The 22890-nt window shown below is 38.8% G+C and overlaps 1 protein-coding gene and 1 pseudogene across 1 annotated transcript in view; one reads left to right on the top strand and one right to left on the bottom strand.

Annotated features, from left to right (window-relative positions):
- Positions 1-22890, top strand: part of LOC110065443 (uncharacterized) — a 425702-nt gene that overhangs the window by 349034 nt on the left and 53778 nt on the right. The window contains exons 23-26 of the mRNA XM_089279275.1: positions 4959-5022; positions 11234-11374; positions 15551-15576; positions 19277-19324. Coding sequence (XP_089135401.1) covers positions 4959-5022; positions 11234-11374; positions 15551-15576; positions 19277-19324 — 279 coding nt within the window. The remainder of the gene's footprint in view (positions 1-4958; positions 5023-11233; positions 11375-15550; positions 15577-19276; positions 19325-22890) is intronic.
- Positions 19737-21356, bottom strand: LOC149097287 (uncharacterized; annotated as a pseudogene).

Below are 22890 nucleotides of genomic sequence, written 5' to 3'. Positions count from 1 at the left end.
AAGTAACGGTGCAAGTGTAATTTACATTGTATCAAGAAAAAAACAAACACTAGTAAGGCAGGCGAAACTTAAATGAAAAATTTCTACTTATTATTGAAATCTTCTACTTGTTTGTTTTTGGAGCGATTAGCTTGAGTGAGTCAATCTTCCCTAACCTTTTTGCCATAACGTTTATATGAACACTGGATTGGAGAAAATCATCAACAAATGTACACAATGTTTGCTAAAAGAATCACCACATTGCATCTCAGGGAATTACTTTTCAAAATCTTCCAAGTGGGAGGGGGCGACCCCCTCCCATACTCTCCCTGAACGATGTACAGTGCGCGTCTTAATTTGTCCAGCTGCTTCCCGGCATGTTTTTCACACAAACCTTATCTGCCTACATTTTGGATGGAAACCCGTACTCAAAAAAAAAGACAACCTTGCGGTACTCAGTTGTTGATGTTGTCATGTTTTTAAATAGGCTTAGTCATTACAGCAGCAAAACCTTTTGACGCTACATGTACATCTTCACTTGACATGTGTAAACAGTGCAGAGTTCAGAGAGTTAAAACTCACATGGGACAAGGCATAACATGCTGTACAAAACAGGGCTAAATTGAGAGATTGTTGTTGTGTTATGTCCCATTAGGACTAAGAGCTAAATAGATAATTATTAAAGGATAAAGTAAGTAAGTAAACAGTATTCTGCCATACATTTCCCACTTAAAAATTGTAACGACTTGTTACGTCTACCTTCTCACTTGTAGCAATTCAACTCCCAGGTTGTGACATTTGAAAACAGCATTCCAACCGAAAGGAATAAAACTAAGCATAAGACCCATGTATGCATTGTGGACCTATTTTTTGTGAATATTTTTGCATGGCAGATGAATTTATAGCAAATCTTAAATGTAAGTTAACTCTTGACCAATTTTTGTATAGCTAGTAGCGATGTAAATAGGAGTGTAAAGTACATGTAGGAGTTATAGCCCCAGTTTATTATACATGCTAATTTTGTTATTTTTTTGTTTATTTGCTTGTTTGCTGTGCAACAGAACATAATAAATAAATAAGTAAGTTAATTAATAAGGGGAAAAAGTAAGCAATGTAAGTATTTAATTATGAGTAGAAAATTGTACATTTATTAAAGAAAGTAACCTGTAGAGTAGGCAATGAAATTAAGGTATGAAATTGTAAGCTACCAGTATTGCAAGGAATGTAAATAGTGTACTGTAAATCGAGTATTGCAATGTGAGTGGCCACCCAAGAAGCAATCTGGCTTCGAAGGTTACTTGCAGATATAGGAGAACCTCTGGAGGAACCATCATAATTCATGAAGACAACCAAGAGCTATTGCAATGGCAAAGAATCCTGTGGGTCATGCTAGGATTAAGCACATTGATGTAAGCTATCACTTTGTTTGCGAAGGACTGCAGAACAGAGTGGTCGTTTTGAAATATGTTGCCACTGATCTGTTGATTGCAGATATTCTCACAAGGCCTTTCCCCAAGCATTGCTTCAAGAAGCTTGCCACCGAACTAGGAATTAAAACTGTCAAATAAGCAATGTCAAAAGTAGGAGTGTTGTTGTTATGAAAGTCAACATTTACCGGTTGCCATCTGAACTTTAATGAATGCACAGTTCTCCACAGGAATAATTAATTAAGCTACATACTCATTAGAGCAAAGCTTTGAAGGTCAGAGTCTTCCTATCTTGACCAATAGAAGTCGTGTTTGGCCTGTCAACCATTTGTATCATCATGTCATTGGAAACCATAACTCCAAGGCCAGTGATGGACGATACACATTCAGTTCCTGATGTTGCTGGTGTAGTACCTGATGATAGTAGAAGGAGTTTTGTTCTTGGAAATCTGCAGTACAAATTACATTAGCCAATTTTGACTCCACTTGTAGAGACAGTCCAAGTCTTGTTGAAGAAGCTTGCTGGCACCAGGGTGGTCAATAGCTTGATAGAGTTAGTCATCTGCAAAGAGTGCAATGGTTGAGTTAGAGCAAACATAGTTAGGAGCAGCGTTAACATACACAAGGAACATGATCGGACCAAGGATTGACCCTTGCAGTACAGCGGGAGTCATAGGAAGCCAGTTAGAGGAGTAGCCATCTGCGAGGACTCTCTGTACATTTTATATTGAACAGCTCCAAAAGAAAAGCATAGTAATAAAGCAATGATTACTTACCAATATGAAAAATATTTGTTTAACCAATATGGTTGCCATGACTTCCTCATTGATTCCCTCATGGTAGGGTGTGTTAAATAACCCATTTAGGGTCCCAAGTTGTGAACATTTCGGCTCCTTGATCCAAGTTGCAAATTTTAGAAGTAAGGAAATTGAGATTTGATGTTTACTTATTAAACTCTACTTAGGTGTCCTTCCTTTGAACATATCCATCTGAGTTTCATCGAGGTTAATTTTGACTTTTACTAAGGGAGAGGGACAGGTAGCCCACGTACCTAATCACAAGTACCACTGTAACTACATAGATTAAACAAACCACTGTAGTTATCGCTGGTAGACTTAACTGACCTCAAACGGAAGCCGTAAAATTTGTCCAGCCTTAGGACCTGCGAAAGGGACAAAAAAGGCATGCTAAACGAGGATAAATCCATTAAAACTTGAGTCAAAATCTTACGACTATGCTAGTAAAAACACACTGGTCATGTGACAGAAAATGGCACGAAACGTAACCGCACACGGACTGGACTGGCCATAGTCACAACCACCTACCTAATGTCAAGCCTGTTTGCAACACGCAGGGTTAGCATTTGCTCCTCTCTCTCTCTACTTCTCGGAAAGGGCAGGACTGGTGCTATTCCATGCTTTGTTGTATAGTATGTTTTTTTTCTTTTTGTATAGCCTGTTGGGACTCCTGCACAAGGGAATGTATTCATCCATAGCTGTAAACAAATGGTCCTTCCAGCAGGTTCAGTTGTAGTCAATGTCATCATTCAAAAAAGCATAGTGTCAAGGGATATAAGATAAGAAAGACTTCAGATTTATCCAGTCTGTCTTACTGTTCAATTAAAAAAGCTCATGCCATTTATGCTGAATGTAGGTTAAGTTGAGAATCTTGAAACTAGGGGAGCTATGATGAGAAAAAATAATCTCAAACAACTAGAATATCTTTAATATCTGGTGGAGTTGTAATGACTAAATCCAGGATATTGTGATTCCTTGTTGGTTCCTGGACTAGTAATATATTCCATAAAGAAGAAGTCCAGAATAATGTGAATTCTTCTTATTCTTCGTCATTCCCTCTGGAACATAGGGCCCTGACTACTAGCTTCCATCTTTCTCTGTCTTTAGCTGCCCTCTTTGCCTCCTCCCAGGTCATGCTGATGGTCTTCAATTCAGCTTGCAGTGTTCTTTTCCATGCAAAACTTGGTCCTCCTCTTCTCCATTTCCCCTGTGGGTTCCAGTGCAAGGCTTGGCGGGTGATGTTTGTCTACTCTCGGCATATGGTATGTCCAATCCATCCCCACTTTCTACTTTGGATGGTGTCAGTGGTGGGCTCCTACCTGGTTCTTTGCCAGAGGTCTTGGTTAGAGACGAGCTCTGGCCATCAAATGCGTAGAATCTGACAGAGACAGGTGTTGATGAAGACCTGCAGTTTGTGGTCTAATTTCTTGGTGCACCTCCAGGTTTGCGCTCCGTACAAAAGAACTGATTTGACATTGCTGTTGAACAGTCTCAGTTTTGTGTGGCAGCTGAGGTTTTACTCCTCCATACTGGTCTCAGAGTGGCAAAGGCTTGACGCGCTTTGTTGATCCTAGCCTTAACGTCCTCATCTCTTCCTCCTGTCTTGCTCACAATACTGCCCAAGTAGGGCAAGCGATCAACTTCCTCAATGGCCTGACCATCAACAGTGAGGGGGGCTTCCCGGCTTACATTTATTTGCATGCTCTTGGTCTTTGTGACATTGATCTCTAGACCTGCTGTCCTAGCAATATTGCACAGTCGCTCGGTTTTAGCCTGCATATGCCCCACCATGTGTGAGAGTAGACTAATATCATCAGTGAAGTCTAGATCCTCTAGCGTCTGCATGAGGGTCCACGAATGCCTCTTGGCTGTTCAATTGTTGTTTTCAGCACCCAATCGATAATTAGTGAGCAGATAAGTGGGAACAAGATACATCCTTGTCTCACTCCTGTGTTGATGGTGAAGGGTGCAGACAAATCAGTGTTGTGGATGACTCTACAGCTGTTATCTTCATAGAAGCTTTAAAGATCATAAACATCATCCAGAGAATAATGTGAATATGTAGGGTTAAATTGTCTGTTACAAGGCTCTGTTACATGACCAGTCATTATTTGATAAATTAAAATGTCTAACTAGTATAAGTTCAGTTGTTCCAACGAGATCCTGAATAAAAGCCTGTAGGTCTTCTAGACGCTTGGTATAGCTGCCAGGAGGTTGATAAAAATGCCGAATGTGATTTGTTTGTTGTGAGAGGAGAGCCAATTAATGAAAAGCAATTCAGGGTCACACTGATGAGTTGTGCAATAATTAGTCACTGATCTGGATCCACTTGTTCCATACAGTTCAGCATCCAATGCTGCTAGCTGCTCAATAAGGGTCTGAAGCTAGGAATGAAATTCACAGTGCAAATTTAATACACTCGCTGGTGGTCAGAAATTGTCTTCATTTATGGAATAATATTAATTCTCAGGGTATATTTGTAAGACTCACTTCATTCAGACTGCATGGCCACGACTTCAATCTTCCAAAAAGAGTGATGATCTGGTCCCCCTTTCTTCAAAGTCCAGGTACCTTTACCGAGCCAAAGCAATTTTAAGATGTAAGTCTAAGAAATGGTAGTGGAGAATGAAGCTCAAAAACCAGGCCACTCTGTTTCGTTTCATGAGATATGTATGTATGGGTGGGGACGCGTATACTTCAATTAATGGTAAATTTTCAATTTTTTCCTTATTTCAATTCTGAAACATATTTGCAGCATAGACCTAACACTGGAGAAGGAGAATCACATGTGAAGTATTCAGCTTTGCAAAATGACTCAGGTGAGGAATAAATTCTTGATGACTCTCTTTTTCCTTATTGCTTTTTTTCGGTTGTAGTTGATACAAAATAAAACTAGCATTGTTGGCTGTTCCATATAGTGGCAATCTACAATACTGAAGTCTGATTAATGTCAGTGTTGGAAATAAGCGCTTGCCAATGCGAGTGTGAAAAGTGTCAGGCAAGTACAAATCATCAATCACCAGCCCATTTGGCTGGTACAATTTTCATTTTTGGGAAATTGTTTTAAGCCTAAATATTGATAACGCTCCTTTTTATTTTCCATATTGGCAACAATATCTCACCAATATGCAGTGTACCAGCTTGATAGCTCAGTTGGTAGAGCACTGCACCGGTATCACAGAGTTCATGGGTTCGAATCCAGATCAGGCCTTATTTTTTTTTTCAGGCTTTAATTTCACAGCTGCTTAAGAGCCGATTCCTGTAAATACCGAGAATGAGATGACAGTCGCAAAATTTCAGATTTCATATTTTGCCCAAATAACCTCTGTAGTGAGTTGTTTTCGAAAATACCATTCAAAGGTCCTGAAGTGCTTTAGTTTTTTCAAAATCGAGGAAAGTCCAAAAATCGCCATTTTAGCTGCCTGCCGCTGCCGAAAATGCCAAAAATCGAGCATTTTCTTTTCACTCGTACAGAACAACGCAATGATATCAATATACTTTGGGTAGCTCATAGTGCATGTCTTGCTGTTTCTAGAGCATTAATTTGATAGCAAAAGCTCCAAGTGTTATAATATTTTAGACCGATACAAGTACCTTCATCAAAGCTCGTGAGCCAAAGGGCTAAAATTGGCTAATTTCAATACCATCAAAAGCCCACTGGTACATTGAATTTGAAGTCAAAACTAAAATTTTCTGAGAGCCCATACTCCATATTATGTTATGTGTAAGTCTCTTCTGCGGCCCAAAAAAAGTACCCTGTCAAGAGCAATAAACGTGTGGTACGTTTTGAGAAATTCGTCATTCGTGAAACCAACATGGAACTCGAAAAGCTACCTTCATCAAGGACAAAAATAAGCCAGTGGAAGCCTTTTTCAACAATAAAGATGCTTGCAATCTGTTTTTTTTTTAGATTGACCACATTATTAACTTTGGCAAACATTTGCAGTTAAATGAAAAAAGATGCTGCTTTCGGTACATTGTAATGTTATGCAAATTTATTTTGATCACCGGCACATGTATATTGCCCAAAACTGATTTCACTTCCGCCTACTGTATGTTTCTTTTGGAAGGTTATAACTGTAGCACACATTATTCGTTCAATATTGGCAGTTCTATGTGGAAGACCCACAGCCAAAAAAAAAACATTTTGAAACATGAAACTTGAGTAATCAATCAATCAATTACAGTTGCATCCATTGTGTTTGGCATAAATATGCGAGCACAACCATTTCATGTAAACAGGCACACTCTACTTGAAAAATAACCGTCTCATTGCAGCATTTCTTGAAATCCTGGTCTGAGACCAGGTAATGATAGCAAAGCGCAAGCAGTTGGCAAAACCTCATGATCAACTGTCACAGAGTTGTGGCATAAATATTACGGCAAGATAATTCGACCGTTGTATTTCTTACCCGTGTGCTTGCAATTCTAATGGGTACAATTGCCCCTGTTTTTTACCACCAAATTTATAGATGAATCTTTCGTTTCCTGTCACCTAATATGGCACATACCTCTGAATAAAACACATACTGTGACGTCATTTTGCTTCGAATGTTCCAACAGTTGTCCGCCACTTGCAAAACGTATAAAGCAGCAAGACAGAAAACCACAAATGTTTCTTTGCCAATCGCACTACACTTTCCAGATTTCTTCCTTACAAAGTTTCCAGACTTTGCTCCCTTTAAAAATTCCACGACTTCGCCGTTCTGTTAGCCAGTCTGAATAACTGTCATGGTGTTAGTTGAGTAAGTAGTTGACTTTTGTTTGGTAGTCCCAGTTCAGACAAATCGGCAAATGTGGATTGCATGACAAACATGTGACAAACAGCCACTTGCGAAGTGAGTGAAGACGGCGCGAGTGAATCCAAACTGTAAGGTAGTTCGCATTGACAGCCTAACAAAACATTTTAGGACAAAATTGGAAGATGTAGGGGGGAAGGGGGTGTTGTTTAATTCTGCAAAGGGGCAGAACTTGACGAATCACAGAGCCGTGGGTCCTGCTATCTCAGCATGTCTACATAGATTAATGGAAAGTATTCCCACGTTCACAAAAGTTGTACAACACACCTTTCCTCTTTACCTTTAAAATACATGTTTATCGTTTGTGCTTTTTGAATAGAAATGCACCATTGATAGTGCTGGGATACAAAAAGAGCAAAAGAAGCCTAGAGGGCATCGGATTTTAGATACGCGGTGTACGTTTACATACATATTCACCCCTGTTGCTTTCTGCTAAACTATATAAACTATAATATGGGTGCTTTCCATTCAACCAAAAATGCTGAAATTTTCGAAACAGGCATGAATGGTACGGAGATTTCCTGGGAAATGTTCCAGATCTAGAAAATCCGGAAATTTTTGGTCAAATGGTAAGCATCCATATATACCTCCTTAGCCGGGAGTTCGGTAGCAGAAAAATCGGACAGTCAGAAGAGCTAAAATTGTCATTTATTTTACCTTGAGAATTCACAATTATGGACAAAGTGAACTTCTACATCCGTAATTAGGCGGTATAAAATAGTTACCATTATGTATTGTAGCCTTATTTTGCACATTTTAGAGGCAAAAGTCAGAGCGAATGTATGGACTGATGTGAAGTTCATATGAAATAATTCATATATGAACTGCAGTTGTAGATGAAAGTGAAGAATGATCATCGCAGTAAATTTTCCAATTTAAGCAATTGGAAAGAAGAAGCCTGAAAAAAATCAGGGCTTCAATGGGATTCGAACCTGTGACCTCCGCAATACTGGTGCGATGCTCTTCCAACTGAGCTATGAAGCCACACATTGGGAGCGAGGCCACTTAATTGAGTTCATATCTTCCCGTGAGGAGTGAAATGATGTGAAGTTTATATGAAATAATTCATATATGAACTGCGGTTGTAGATGAAAGTGAAGAATGATCATCGCCGTAAATTTTCCAATTTAAGCAATTGGAAAGAAGAAGCCTGAAAAAAATCAGGGCTTCAACGGGATTCGAACCCATGACCTTCGCGACACCAGTGCGATGCTCTACCAACTGAGCTATGAAGCCACACATTGGGAGGGAGGCCACTTAATTGAGTTCATATCTTCCCGTGAGGAGTGAAATGATGTGAAGTTTATATGTAATAATTCATATATGAACTGCGGTTGTAGATGAAAGTGAAGAATGATCATCGCAGTAAATTTTCCAATTTAAGCAATTGGAAAGAAGAAGCCTGAAAAAAAAATCAGGGCTTCAATGGGATTCGAACCTGTGACCTCTGCGATACCAGTGCGATGCTCTACCAACTGAGCTATGAAGCCACACATTGGGAGTGAGGCCACTTAATTGAGTTCATATCTTCCCGTGAGGAGTGAAATGATGTGAAGTTTATATGTAATAATTCATATATGACCTGCGGTTGTAGATGAAAGTGAAGAATGATCATCGCAGTAAATTTTCCAATTTAAGCAATTGGAAAGAAGAAGCCTGAAAAAAAAAATCAGGGCTTCAACGGGATTCTAACCTGTGACCTCTGCGATACCGGTGCGATGCTCTACCAACTGAGCTATGAAGCCACACATTGGGAGGGAGGCCACTTAATTGAGTTCATATCTTCCCGTGAGAAGTGGCCTAGCTCCCAATGTGTGGCTTCATAGCTCAGTTGGTAGAGCATCGCACCGGTATCGTGGAGGTCACGGGTTCCAATCCCGTTGAAGCCCTGATTTTTTTTTCAGGCTTCTTCTTTCCAATTGCTTAAATCAGAAAATTTACTGCGAATGTATGGACTGTCCACTGGGACAAAAAATGTGTCTGTTGTAGAGAGGAGTCTGCTGTGGAGAGGTGACCATTAGTGGAGGTTCAACCGTATAGTCTATATAGTTTTAAAAAAGAAAATAACGAGTGAATATGTACGTAAATTCTCAACACGTACCCATTTAAGACTAGTGCCTCCTAGGCCTCCTTTTTTCCATCCCAGTCATGTCCCCAGTGCATTTCTATACCAAAAGCACAAACAATATACGTGTGTTTTAAAGTTGAATAGGAAGGGTGTGGTTTTTTATGAACGGTAATAAAGTTGAAATTTTCTCCAATGGTCACATTGGGAACAGAGGAAAGTGGAGAAAGAAAAAGAGAAAGCATCATGGAGACTAGCAATTTTTTCCATGGAGTAGCCATGTGTAGTCACAGAAAATGTTGCTCTGAGTTTTTCACTCACATTTCTGAGCATTTTAGTGCATATTTCAGGCTCCATTTCAGGCTCCATTTCAGGCTCCATTGAGCCGATCACTCTGATCTGGGTATCATTGGAAAGATCTTTTCCTCCTGCAGAAGTTGAGTGTAAATGATGCCAATTTTGGTCAAAGCTGATGACGCCAGGAGTGGAACAAAGGCCTAGGCTTGTCACAGCTGATTACGGGCGGCATGGAAGTCAATGGGTTCAGTTGTGTGCACAACAGCGTTGATCAATCCTGTCTTCTTAAAAACTGTTTTGAAAATTAAAATGCCGCCATTGTAGTTATCTTTGAGTTTAAGGTCTTCAAGTATCAATTGTTTTGAAAAAAATATAATGATGTCTGTCTTCCACGTGCCAACAAGTTGTCTACTCCAGTGTCTCGATTCTAGGGATACAGTATTGTGCAAAAGAAATCTGACAAAATTTGTCCTTTGTACTCGCAAATTTTTCGCAAAAAGTCGTTGCAATTTCAGAAGGTAAGGTAACTTTAAGGTTGTTTGGTAGCATTCTAAACAAAAACTCAAGAAGCAGTGAATTTTTCTGACATGAACCAGCATGAACAACATTGTCGGACATACTTATATAAATTAACCAAACTCATATCAAAAATAGATTCAATGATCCTACAGTTAAATTGGCTGTTTCTGACCCAAAAAGTGACTACCTCACAAGTATTACCCCAAACGCAAAGCTGTAGCAACTTTGATTCTCGAACCTGTTTATCAGTGAAAATGGCCAATGTTCAAGTAGGTCAAACTGGGCAAATATAATAGCCAGTCTCGCACTTCCTTAATTCTCACTTGTGCAGACAAACAACAAATCGTCCCGTGAGCAGGGCTACAATTGCACAACACATGTTAGGAAGTTTGTTACTGATGTGACTAAACTGTGGTTCTAAAGTGTCACCTTTTCATTGTGTGTTGGTTACCTCAGCAAAGATGGACAGATGGCTCTGGGAAGGAGAATGCTTTAATGGCTGATAATGTACTGTAGCTCAGGCAATCTGAGTTTGCACATCTGCATTTGTATACTAGTAGAATTCAACTAGAACTCAATATAAACCCAAAATTTCATCTGAGAAGACAACACTAAAGCTGCCACTTACAGGAGTTACTAATTCACATCAATGCCAGTGAAGTGCAGGTTCATCCTATTGTTTTCTTCACTGATGAGGTCATAAGGGTCAATTCATTAAGGCCTTCTTCTGACTATATTTTGCAAGTCTGATAAACCTGGTTGAAATCTTTATGCCTTCAAATTTAGTGTGCTTCCTTTTAGTATTAAAAATTTTTCTTTATGTTTTGGTAGAGAGGATTTATGATTTCCAATTAATTTCACCCATTTTGCAGAAAATTCACAGCTTATGACAGTCTAGATTCCAAAAGAACTTGTAATATAATCAAACCCTTTTGTTATCTGTCACCATCTTTGACACAGTTTCACTTTCATTTAAGCATATGTAGAGCATTTTAGATGAAATCATGCTGCCAACAGGAGTTTACACAATAAGAGAAAAGGATAGATCTGCTCTTTCTGAGGTTGTTTGGGAAAATTCAACAAAGCTATAACCTAGATATCCAGGTTATTGTGCCTGTGAGACTGAATTGGGCCACTAGAATGTAAAAACTTTGGGCATGCTTGAAAGTTTGTCATAACAGAGAAATAATTACAATTAAAGGTGTTCATGTTATCAGCATTGCGCTTTATGTATAACAGGGACACGACATAATTATCTTGCCATAACAACGCAATGGAATACCCCACAAAAGATATAGATACAGGTACATGAGTAACAGTGTCCTTACTTGGGTATCCTATATGTTTTAGGGATTGGTGAAATACCATTGGCAGAACACTTGAAAAGGCAAACAAAATTCTCCAAGAAAAAGTCCAGGAAACAATTACCTCTCCAGATATTTAGCACACCAATCACGCCAAGATCAGAACGATCAAAGCCAATGGAGCAAGGTAGTACAATTTATGCTCATATTGTTAGACACTTACAAAAGGAGACTGGTACTTGCCTAGGTGCTGGAGTGAGGCAACTCATATAGGTTATTATGGAGGTGGACAAAACCTGGGCCCAGGCCCATGGGCTACCCTGTGGGCCCCTATGGGCCACCCTCCAAAAAAAGAATAGCTATATTAATTATTAATTAGTTTTTTTCTAGTTTACTCGCCACATTGGTAACTACATTTCTCTGTGATGATGATCAGTAACAGTTACTTTGCTTCTAAAGGAAATAAAAATGTTCATGCAATAAAAGTAAAGTAATTATATTAAAAAAATGAGACCATACGGAAATTTGAAATAATTCTTTGAGGAAGAAAAACACTTCTCAAGTGAAACCCTCACACATGATTTTTGGCAAGTTTTGCTTAAAAGCCACTGTCAAAGCTATCGATGAATCGGTCAGTGTAAAACGCAGACTGCGGACTGCAGACCAGGGGTAAAATACAGTCTGAGGGTAAAATGGAATAGTAATAATTAAAAAAAACATGACAATCAAAATCCGGATAAAATGAAGACTTGGGAGTGTTCATACACGTACCTGTAATTTTTTTTCCAACATCCCGAAAACTTAAACAAAAGGCATTTCCTAGCCTTAGTCAAACATTATATTATCAACCTCAAGTTCTTGAGCTCCTCATTTTGTTGAACCATGTTTCCCACAAGGGCACGAACTAATCGTTATTCTATGCATCTTACCTTTGTTTACATGTCGGCCATTTTGAATTTTGTGTACGCGATTAGGTCTGGGACCGACCAACTCTTGCAGTGCATTCCCTTCATCCTGTTTTCATTGACAAAGTCTTAATAACATTCAAACCACTGCATCTCTTAGTTGCTTCAAATGGCCTTGGGATTGTTAAGAACACAAGGCAAGCAAAACACGACAGCACAACAACAGGGCAAGCTAAACTTCTAGGTATCGTGCCTAGTTTGTGTGTTTTGTGAGTCCTCACATGACAGTTTATGGGTACGAACACTCTTTATTTCATCCTTATGACTCGTTTTTCATTATTATTATTTTATTTTACCATCAGTCTGCATTTTAACCCTGGTCTGCAGTCTGCAGTCTGCTTTTTACACTGACCGTCAATGGATCGAATTATACAACCACCTTTGTTGCACAGCAAATAGTCTTTAATTTGCTGACAACGTAATATCACTAAAGCTAGCAACACCTATACACTACAAATCAAGCAATAGTCGCATTTACTCAAAAACAATTACGCATAATACTAGTACCCGGTCTACCTCTCAGACTACTCATGCTGCCAAAGCTCTGTCACATGACATCATGTCCTCAAACCCACAAGATTTTGATAGCTTATTGGGCTTATGCAAACCCACAAAAACTCCTGATTAGTTCTAAATAGGTCGCTTTCCACCACTCACTCGATTTAGGGGGAGGAGTGCCTTTCTCGAACAGTGGCTATTTATCGGGCCTACAAGTCAAAGTCATGTCCTTTAATTTTTGTTTCAAAAATTAATAGCTAGTAATTAATAATTAGCTATTGATAATTAATCTAGTTATTCCTTTTTGGGAGGGGGGCCATAGGGTAGCCCTTGGGCCTGGGCCCAGGTTTTGCCCACCCCCATTGAAAGGGTAGCCAACACTTATCCATCAGATAAAATTTAAAATGATAAGAATATGGATGTTATTGTTAATTAGGACTTAACCCTGGATATAATTTACTCAAGCACTTCTGGGGCCCATGTTTATATAGACCCTTTCATAAAAGGGGGTCAATTTAAAAGTGTTTTGTATACACTTAAATCAGTCTCACGGAACTTGTTTTAGAGTAAAAATTCTTTTGATTCACCAACTCAAACAGAGTAGTCAATACTTACAGTGTACATGTAAAAAGGAATTTGCAATTGATAACCAATAAATGAAAAGGGTCTATATCATTAGACAACTTGCAGATTCTATAGGCAATATGTCGCAAGCTACAGTTGTGGACTAAAGTCTTTGGGACACTTATGTAATGTAACTAATTATCTGTGTTTTAAACCTGAAGTTCCTGTTCCCCTCCCCACCTAATACAATGTTGAAAATGAGGAGAAATTGCTGGTACTAGTTTTCAACATGTGCGATGGTGGGCAAGCTTAGGCAGGTGAAGTTGTATTTGCATCTGGCGTGTTTGCTAATGTGCCAAGAGTACAAAATTTTTCCAATGACTTCTGTCCATGATTGTAGATGTAAGATAATTTGTATTGTACTTTGATTCACTTGTCCAGAGGTTGCTTTCACTGCACTTTAATACACACTCATCAAATGTGTTACTCTATTGGACCATAGTTAATAGAGGCAATGGTTGTAAAAACTGACAAAGTTCTTTGTTGTTTGATTTTGTTCGTTTTTTTGGCCTTGACTGAGCACAAAGCACAATTTTTGTGACTGAGCAATGTAAGCATTTTGGTTACATAATCATAATAGTGTATAAGCAGTCTTGGAAATAACCACTTGCCTGCTGGCCATATGGAAGTGTGAAAAGTGTCGGGTGAGTACAAATCATTGCTTACTTGCCCATTTTGCAAGTGCGTGGGAGTTAAGTGTCTTGCCCAAGAACATAACACAGTGTCCCCAGCCAGGGCTCGAATCCAGACTGCTCAATCTGGAGACAAGCACACTAACCATGAGGCCACTGTGCCTCCTCTAGTTTATCTACAGTCTAAATACCTTTTGCTCACCACCAGAAACTAGTCACTTATTGTATAGGCTTGCCACTTCCATTTCATAACAAAAAATGTAGGGGTAAACACACATTTTTTAAAGTTGTTGATCTTTTTTGAAAACTTTTATGGTGCCTGTTACTTTTTTCCTGTCACCTCCCCAGTAAAACATTTGCATATCTTGCACTTGTTTTGCATGTGCATTACGCCTTCCAAGGGTACAAGTTTACAGTAGGATTTCAGTATAATTTTTGACAGATAACAGCTAGTTTGTCAGCTGGAAGATGTTAACAGTTAGTGGTTAGTGATATGCTGCTATTCTGGTGTTCCTGGTTTATTAAACTTGATTTGGTCACAGTAGGGAAATTTAACTTTCATTTTAGTTGTGTACTTGGTAGTGCAGTTGATTGCGTCAATATCACTCCCAGCGCACATGGTGCTTAAACTATGCCTTCCGTGATGCAAAGGACACAGTATGCACCTGCCATAAACATTGATAGCACTCCTTTTTATTTTCCCTTTTGACAAGAATACCCTCTGAACAAGAACCTACCAGTGCTTTTTTACCTTTGTTTTTTCTCAAGTTGAGCCAGCATTAGTTAGGTCAGATGGCATACCAGAGGGACAAGGTTGTTTCCTTGCTAAGAAACAAGTCTCATGAAGATTTATCTTGCAATAGAAACTGCTTCAAAAGTGAAGTGCCTGTGTTGTAGTTATCTTTGGGTTTAAGTCTTTTAGTATAATTTTTCATGCAAGGAAAAAACGTCAGTCTTCCTCATGTGGACAAATTGACTACTTCGAAATGTCTCAATTCTAGGAATATATGTGAATTCGGTAGTGCCAGCTGTTTGTTTAGTTAAAACTACAAAAAGCATTAATGTAAAAAAATATCGATCCATGATCCTAAGAAGGCGTCTCATTAATGGACCAGATAATGAAAAACGTGTGATTTGTGAATCATTACACCAGGCGAGTGGATTTTGAGAGTTACTTAGTTTGCAACACTGTATAAGCAAAAAAACAAAAGATTGCTCACGGTCATGGATTTTCCAACATAAATCTTCAGGTCTTTGTTTGGTCCTTTGATGTCTGCCACTCTCTTCTGTTGACTATGGTTGGGCTTACAAAGTTGATAGATATTCTAGCATTAGGTTATTAAATTTGTTGTTACAAGCTAATTCTAAACCCCTCTGGAGAAATCTTGTGTGAATTGCTAACAGTAATCCAACAGTGAGTGACACAAATTTCAATATCCTCTTCAATGATGTTTTGGCAGATAAAATTTTTTGAAGGATGAATGATAATTTTTTTTTATTTGTGGCAAGACATGTGGCTTGTTTCAGTATTTTCATATGTAATATAAATATTTGTTAACTTTCTGCTGGCAGCAGAAGGTTGATAAACAATGTTGCACCTGACTGCACTTTTTTTAATGAATGTTTTTTCTTTTATCTGTACAGATGTGGAATATTCTGCAGATACAGAGGTCAGTAGCCTAACACAGTTCCAGTATTTTGTGCTTATCACACCAATGTGGTAGTATCCATTGTATTACTTGGCATGCAAAATCTGTATGATTCATAATTGAGGTGTTCTGGTTATACTGAGTAGCTGCCCCTGTAGAACTATGTGTAGTTGAATTCCACACACTAAGTTTATTTGCGCTTAAACAAGCAATTCACTGAAAGAAATGGAATTCAACAACTGCTTGAACAGCTGCTTTTTTCGAATGGATAACCTCAGCCATTTGAACAGTGGATTTTTTTTGAACACAGGAATAATTTTCTGAATGGATCTAACTCCAACTGTTCGAAGAGCATCCTATCAATCTTAAGTGGATGATAAACAGATTTCAAATTGCAAGCAAACAGTTTTTAGATTTCCAAACAGATACCCATTAGTGGACATTTTCTCAAGGGAGGACACATCCACATGTATCTGGTGACGGTCGATCACTTCTCTGACTAGATAAAACATTTCTTTGTCTCCATTGATATGTTATTTGTTTCAACACAAAATGCAATATCTTTGTGCTGTCAGTTTCAGGTGTTTTTGCTTTAACAAGACTGTCTGATTACTGTAGAATATGAAGATATGATTGATCATCACAGTTATACACTTACACACAACTTAAGCAGTTGTGAAATTAAAGCCTGAAAGAAAATCAGGCCTGGACGGGATACGAACCCATGACCTCTGTAATACCAATGCAGTGCTCTACCAACTGAGCTATCAAGCCAACTGGGAGCTCACGTTGTGAGTTTGTAATATACCTGTAGATGGTGAAGTTAATATATATGAAAGACCATATATTTGAACTGCAGAGAAAGATATGAAGATATGATTGATCTTTGCAGTTATACACACAACTTAAGCACTTGTGAAATTAAAGCCTTAAAAAAAAAAATCAGACCTGTGAACTCACAATGTGACCAGTTCCCAGTTGGCTTGAGAGCTCAGTTGTTTAAGAGCACTGCACCGGTATCGCAGAGGTCATGGGTTTGAATCCCGTTCAGGCCTGATTTTTTTTGTTTGCATGCTTTAATTCCACAACTGCTTAAGTTGTGTGTACAACTCCGATGATCAATCATATATTCATATCTTTCTCCACAGTTCAAATATATGGTCTTTCATATATTAACTTGTATTCCTCACCATCTACGGGTATATTGCGAACTCACAATATGACCAGCTCCCAGTTGGCTTGATAGCTCAGTTGGTAGAGCACTGCACCGGTATTGCATAGGTCATGGGTTCGAATCCTGTTCAGGTCTGATTTTTTTTCAGGCTTTAATTTCACAACTACTTAAGTTGTGTGTATAACTGTGATGATCAATCATATCTTCATATCTTCATATCTTTCTCCGCAGTTCAAATATGTGACCCTCCACGAGAAAACAGGGATAAAGGTGATAGCATGCTCACAACACGCTAACACAGCACACTTAGTGTGTCCCAAGACATGCTATGTGTGCATATTTAATTCGTAGCACAATGAAGGACACACAGTGATTTGTTTCGAAGATGTTAACATGCTAAACCTTTTGTTTTGATTAGCGTGCTAACCGTAACACGCTTAGTGTGTGAGTTAGCACGCTAGAACACACTAGAACATGCTAGAGCTAAAAGGAACATGGCAGAAAGTTTGTAATCTTGCTTTCCAAAAAGTTGGAATTTTATAATTTTACTCTGAAAGCTTCTAAATTAGCGACAATTAATAAATAGTGACAAAGAATGGGAGAAAAACTTGGCATCCGTGTTGGACAACGAACAAAAGATACTATTATTCTGAATAACCTCAAACACAAGTAGAACATTTTTAAACAAACTGATCACCTTCCTTCCTTTGGAAACAAATACAGCAGAGGAAGAAGTTGCTGTCTCTGATTCTCATCAGTGCTGAAGAACAACAAATTGTTGTGTTACTGTATGCATAGAGCTTTGGTTACATGTGTTGGGAAGTTTAATGATGAGACTAAAGTTCAGTTTTACAATGTAAAGTGTAAGCCACAAAAAAACTAAACCCTGTTGTAGTCATATTTGGAGAGAGTTTTGTTCAGTTTGTTCGCAAAGAACAATTTTACCACTGCTAGTGGCAAGTGATTTTGGTCACGTGCTAGGCAACAAGTTGGGAATGTATCAAATTTCATTTGTGAGCAAAATAACTTTACAGACACGGATGCCTATGACTTTTTGTTGGTTTATAATTATTTTCATCCATTTTGTAATGGTAACTTTTTTCGGTTAGTTCTGAATTCATAGATACTGGGTTCAAGATGGAAATGAAGCAGAGTGCAAAACGGCGTGTATTGATGTCCGGGAGTCCCAAAGTGCATAAAAGCAAGTTGTTTTGTTTTGACGTCTTGTTCGTCAATTTCTGTGTAGCAAATGTGAAAGAAACAACAAACATTTTGACATCTGCCAAGCAATAACTCCAACAAAGAAAGGTTCTGTGACAAAATTGTGACCTTCGTATGTGGAATTGTTTGTTTTGAACATTATGCAAATTTAAAGCATCACGTAAAGCTGAATCTGATTGGATTCCCCTTATTGTTTGAACGGCTGATTTCTTGTCACGAACAGATAGCAGCAACCGTACAAACTGCATCCTATCTTGAACAGATAACAAACAGCAAGCAAATGATTTTTCTCATGAGAGGTTGGATTTACTACTCAATGTTTATAACTTTCTTTAATTTAAGCAGCAGCAAGAATGGTGCTTCCCCAAGACAGATAAACATTACAACTGAATCTCACCTTCTGTCGAAACGAAAACGCAACAACAAATACAAGGACAAGTTACAATCAAATCCGGGAAATTACAGTACTGCTATTTTTCACACACACTTGATCGACACACTTCATTTCAATCGCGAGTGTAGTAAATAAATGGTAAGTAGTTGTGTTGATTGATGAGCAACCGCAATGTTCGTCAATGTTCTCCTTGCCCAAAACTCTTTCAGCACAGTATTTGAAAGTATCACACTTTAAGCGTGTTGTGCTATGTCACACACTAAAGCGTGTTGTGGCACGCTATCTTTTGTTTTCGAAGTTTAACACGTTTCTTTGTTTGACTGCATTGTTAGTGTGTGCACACTTATTGTTCTTAGTGTGTCCAACCAAACAAAAGAGTTTACTAATGAAGTGTGCTCCTGAACACGCTTTAAGCTTGCTTAAGTCAAATTCTTTTATTTCCAAGTGGAAGCGTGTTGTGAGCATGCTATCACGTTTATCCCTGTTTTCCCGGCCTGGAGGGTCACATGTATGGTCTTTCATATATTAACTTGCACTGTAGAATATGTTGCTATACTCTAGATGTAAATTTTTTATTTCCAAAATTTCCCTAATATCCATAATTTTAGGTGCAACAATGCCTCATCTCCTCAAGCTGTCTTACATATCAGCCTCAAGTTTTGCCTCTGTACTCAATTCCAGTATTAGTCTATAAAAAAGTTTACTCATCACCCCCTTCCCCCCCCCTCCTTCATTAGTTGTTGAGGGTTGACACTTCAGCAGTGGCTATGTTTTGATCATCTGCCATTTGCTATTTGGAGGCCACTTATAAAATGATTCACTTCAAAAGGTTGTGTCTTGTATACCAATACCTGTATTTTTTGCTAGTCTAGCTCCCTGCATGTCGTTTAGTATTGAATCACTCATGTTAACTGTGCTACTGTTCAATTTAGAGTGATGAAGAGTCTCTGTTGTCCCATGGTTCACAAAAGCAGATTGTGGTTAGTGTGATGAATAAGTTCATATGCCCTGTGATACTGAGATTCCCTTCTCTTACTGCTCAGACAGTGACAAGAGGGAACCTCTGCTTGCCCCACTCAATCATTTGAACAACTGCAGTCCACAGTCAGGGAAGAGGAAATTAAAAAATACCTGTTTTAACAGGTTCAAAACTTATGCTTGTGAGAGAGAGTATTTAAAATGCTAATGAGGTTCACAATACAGTTAGAAACTGTGTAGTGTCACTGTAATGAATTCAGCTCATCGATGTAAAATTGAGTGAATCAGGGCAAAAAACATTTTCATTTCACTTGTCTATCAGACGGGTACTTTTTTCCAGATTTTGGGCATCCAAACATGAAATCCACTTGTCCAAAAACAGAAAACAAACAAATTATATATATTGGAATAAAAATGTTCTCTGGTTAAAAATATATTAAAAACATAAGCTTTCGGCTATCAGTCTATAGCCTTTAACGAATGAAAAATGTGGTGCGCAAGCGAAAATATATACGAATGGGGTGCGAAAAATTGAGAATAAAAATAAGCGTGAAAAAAGCAAGAAGATAAAAATGTAAATGAAGCCTGATTACAATAAAATTGAGTATTGCCTAGGCAACGGTTTTCAGTTGTTTTCCGCGTCGACGGTTTTTGCTGTGTGCCAAGATTCTAGTGTTTTTTGAACGCGGTAATTGCCTTTGTCAATGACACAAGCATTGTCGAAATCAATGGAGTGATTGTTTTGCCACGCATGGTTGGCAACATTAGAGCCATTTGAATAGTTCTTCAAGTTTCGTTGATGTTCCTTTTTTCGGGTTTGGAAGCATCTTCCGGTTTCTCCTATGTAATTCCAAGGGCAGTCTTTACATGGAATTTTGTAAACAACATTACATTGAAAATCTGAGGGTTGTCTGAACTTTGGTGACGGGAATTCTTGTTGAAGGGTTTTAAGTGGTTTGTTGACAACTCGGATATCATTTTTGCAGAGTAATCTTGTGAGGGGCTCGGTTAGGCCGCTGATGTAAGGGAGACATGCAAAACCCTGGTACATATTAGATGGATCAGCCCATTTGAAGAACATAGAAACCAGTTCTTCTGGTGGAGGAACTGTGGATGGAGGTGGTTTCTTATTGAGAATGTTAGAAATAACAGCCGGTGGGTAACCATTAGCTTCTAACGTGGCCCCAACATTACTGATTTCACGTGTTTTTCCTTCAAAGCTGCTAGGAAGGTTGGATGCCTGGAACACAAGGGTCGACGCCGTGCTGATTTTGTGTTCTTTTGCATGATGGGAAGAGAAATCCAAATAACGGTCAGTATGGGTTGGCTTCCGAAATATATCAATAAAGGCAACTCCATTTCTCCTGGAAACCAAGGTGTCTAAGAAGGCAATTTGGCCGTTGTTTTCAAGTTTGATTGTGAAAGAAATTTTGGGATCACAGGTGTTAAGAGTATCGTGAAAGGAAGAAACGGCGTCCTTCTTGATAATCACAAAGCTGTCGTCAACATATCGTTTCCAAACCCTTGGTGGGACTGGTGAGGTACTGATAGCTAAATCCTCGATCACTTCCATACAGAGGTTAGCAACAATGGGGCTAACTGGACTGCCCATTGCACAGCCGTGGATCTGTTTGTATATGCAGTTATTATAGACAAAATAATTGTTTGAAAGAGTGAAATCCAGTAGAGAAATGATGTCATCTGTGCTGAGAATTGTTCTGGATCGTAATGTGTTGTCATTGTGTAATTTGCTCCGAATGTATTCACAGGCTTTGTTGACTGGAATAGCTGTGAAAAGCGACACAACGTCAAATGAGACCATAACTTCATCATCAGAGATTTCCATATTAGCCACTTCTTTGGCGAACTGTGAGGAATTGAGAACAGAATATCCATTGTGGTTCTGTATCGGTGATAGGATTTCCGAAAGGAACTTGGATGTATTGTAAAGGGCGGAGCCAATGGAAGAAACAATCGGCCGAAGAGGGAAGCTCGGTTTGTGGTGTTTAATAGAACCACGGATGGCGGGAGGGGAACCGTCTGTAGAACAGAGTTTGCGATTAGTCAATTCATCAATCTTATTTTGTCTTTTAAGATCGAGGAGTCTGTTGTTCAATTCTTTTTCAATTTTAGAGAATGGTGACTTGTCAACTGGATGGTAGGTGTCACGGTCAACAAGTAGGGCTTCCATTTTTGTGTCATAGTCTGTTTTGTCCATAACAACAAAACAGTTGCCTTTGTCAGCTTTCATTATCACACGTTCATGGTCATCTTTAAGGTTCTTTAGGGCTTTCAATTCGGCTTTGGTGATGTTGCTATGTGGTGGAGGTCGAGCTCTGTGGAGCAGAGAGGCAGTGGTAGTTCGTATGGCATCCTTCAAGTCATCAGGAAGGCGGGCGATGGCGGCTTCAACTTTGGGGATAGTTCATGGGGTTGGAGCAAACTTAGGGCCCTTCTCAAGGAGAGAACGTTCTGCTGCAGAAAGCGGTTTTTGAGATAAATTGATTGCCCAGTTTTGTTTGTTGATCGTGGTAGGGTGGTCATCAACAGTTTCTATACTTAGGTTGTTGAACTTGTTCTCATGTCTCGCTTCAATGCTGTTACGGACTGAAAGGGACCTCCTTTTTAGGAATTGTAACAGTGTGAATGAGGTGTCTTCGGTGACTAAATCTAGTAACTGATGTTTGGTTTCTTCGAAAGCTCCCTTCAGAGTTCAAATTCGGTTGTGGCAAATAGAGATTCTTGCTCTCATACAATGCTTGCTGGCAAGTTCCATGATGTGTTTGAAGATAGGATGATTGCCTGGTGGCCTAAACCTCAAGGACTTAGGAATTCAGTGGTTTTCGATGGCTTTGTGTGTGAAGTGTAAATGGCGATGGTGGGCTTCAAGTTTGTAGGTTGTTTTCTCCATCCTTCGCGCTAGTTTTAGGGCTTCCAGCCCAGCCTCTTGGCGGATACAAGTAAAAATAGAACTGTAACCAGGATAAGACATATTGGAATAAAAACGTTCTCTGGTTATAAATATATTAAAAACATAAACTTAAAATTAATATAAAATTATATATAATTGCCTACTATCAAAACAAATTTAATGTGTGGCAATCAGTATTGACATAAATTAATATTTTGCCAACATGGAACAGAAAACTGGGTGCGAGTGTAGTATGCAAAGGTTTATGGGTAGTACATTTGTAAAAAGAGACGGTTGAAAAACTTGTGACATTTTACAGTCAGCCTTGCCACTAGCACTTTCGCATAAGGTTAAAGGCATTTGGTCGGGGGTAGATGGTCCCTATTTTTCCTAACAACAGGTTTTTGGGGTTTATGTGTCCGGCTTTGGCGCATGTAGGACGTTACTTGATGTATCTCTTATCCACTTTGTTGTAAGCTTATTGTCACAATTAAAACATATCTTGGGCCTGGCTGGCCAACACACCCATACCTTAACCTTTGAGTGTGTTTGGTTGTGTAGTGAAGGCAAAATCAACAGATTGTAGTATAACATAACAATGTCTTCGATAAAAGTGAAGTAAAATACAGGCCAATATTATAAGTCTGTTAGCGTAGG

The sequence above is a fragment of the Orbicella faveolata genome, unplaced genomic scaffold, assembly GCF_042242905.1.
Source record: "Orbicella faveolata isolate gen_17 unplaced genomic scaffold, um_ofav_v1 contig_47, whole genome shotgun sequence".
NCBI lineage: Eukaryota > Metazoa > Cnidaria > Anthozoa > Scleractinia > Merulinidae > Orbicella > Orbicella faveolata.
Note: the sequence above shows the minus strand (reverse complement) of the source record. Positions and strands in the feature narration are given on the sequence as shown.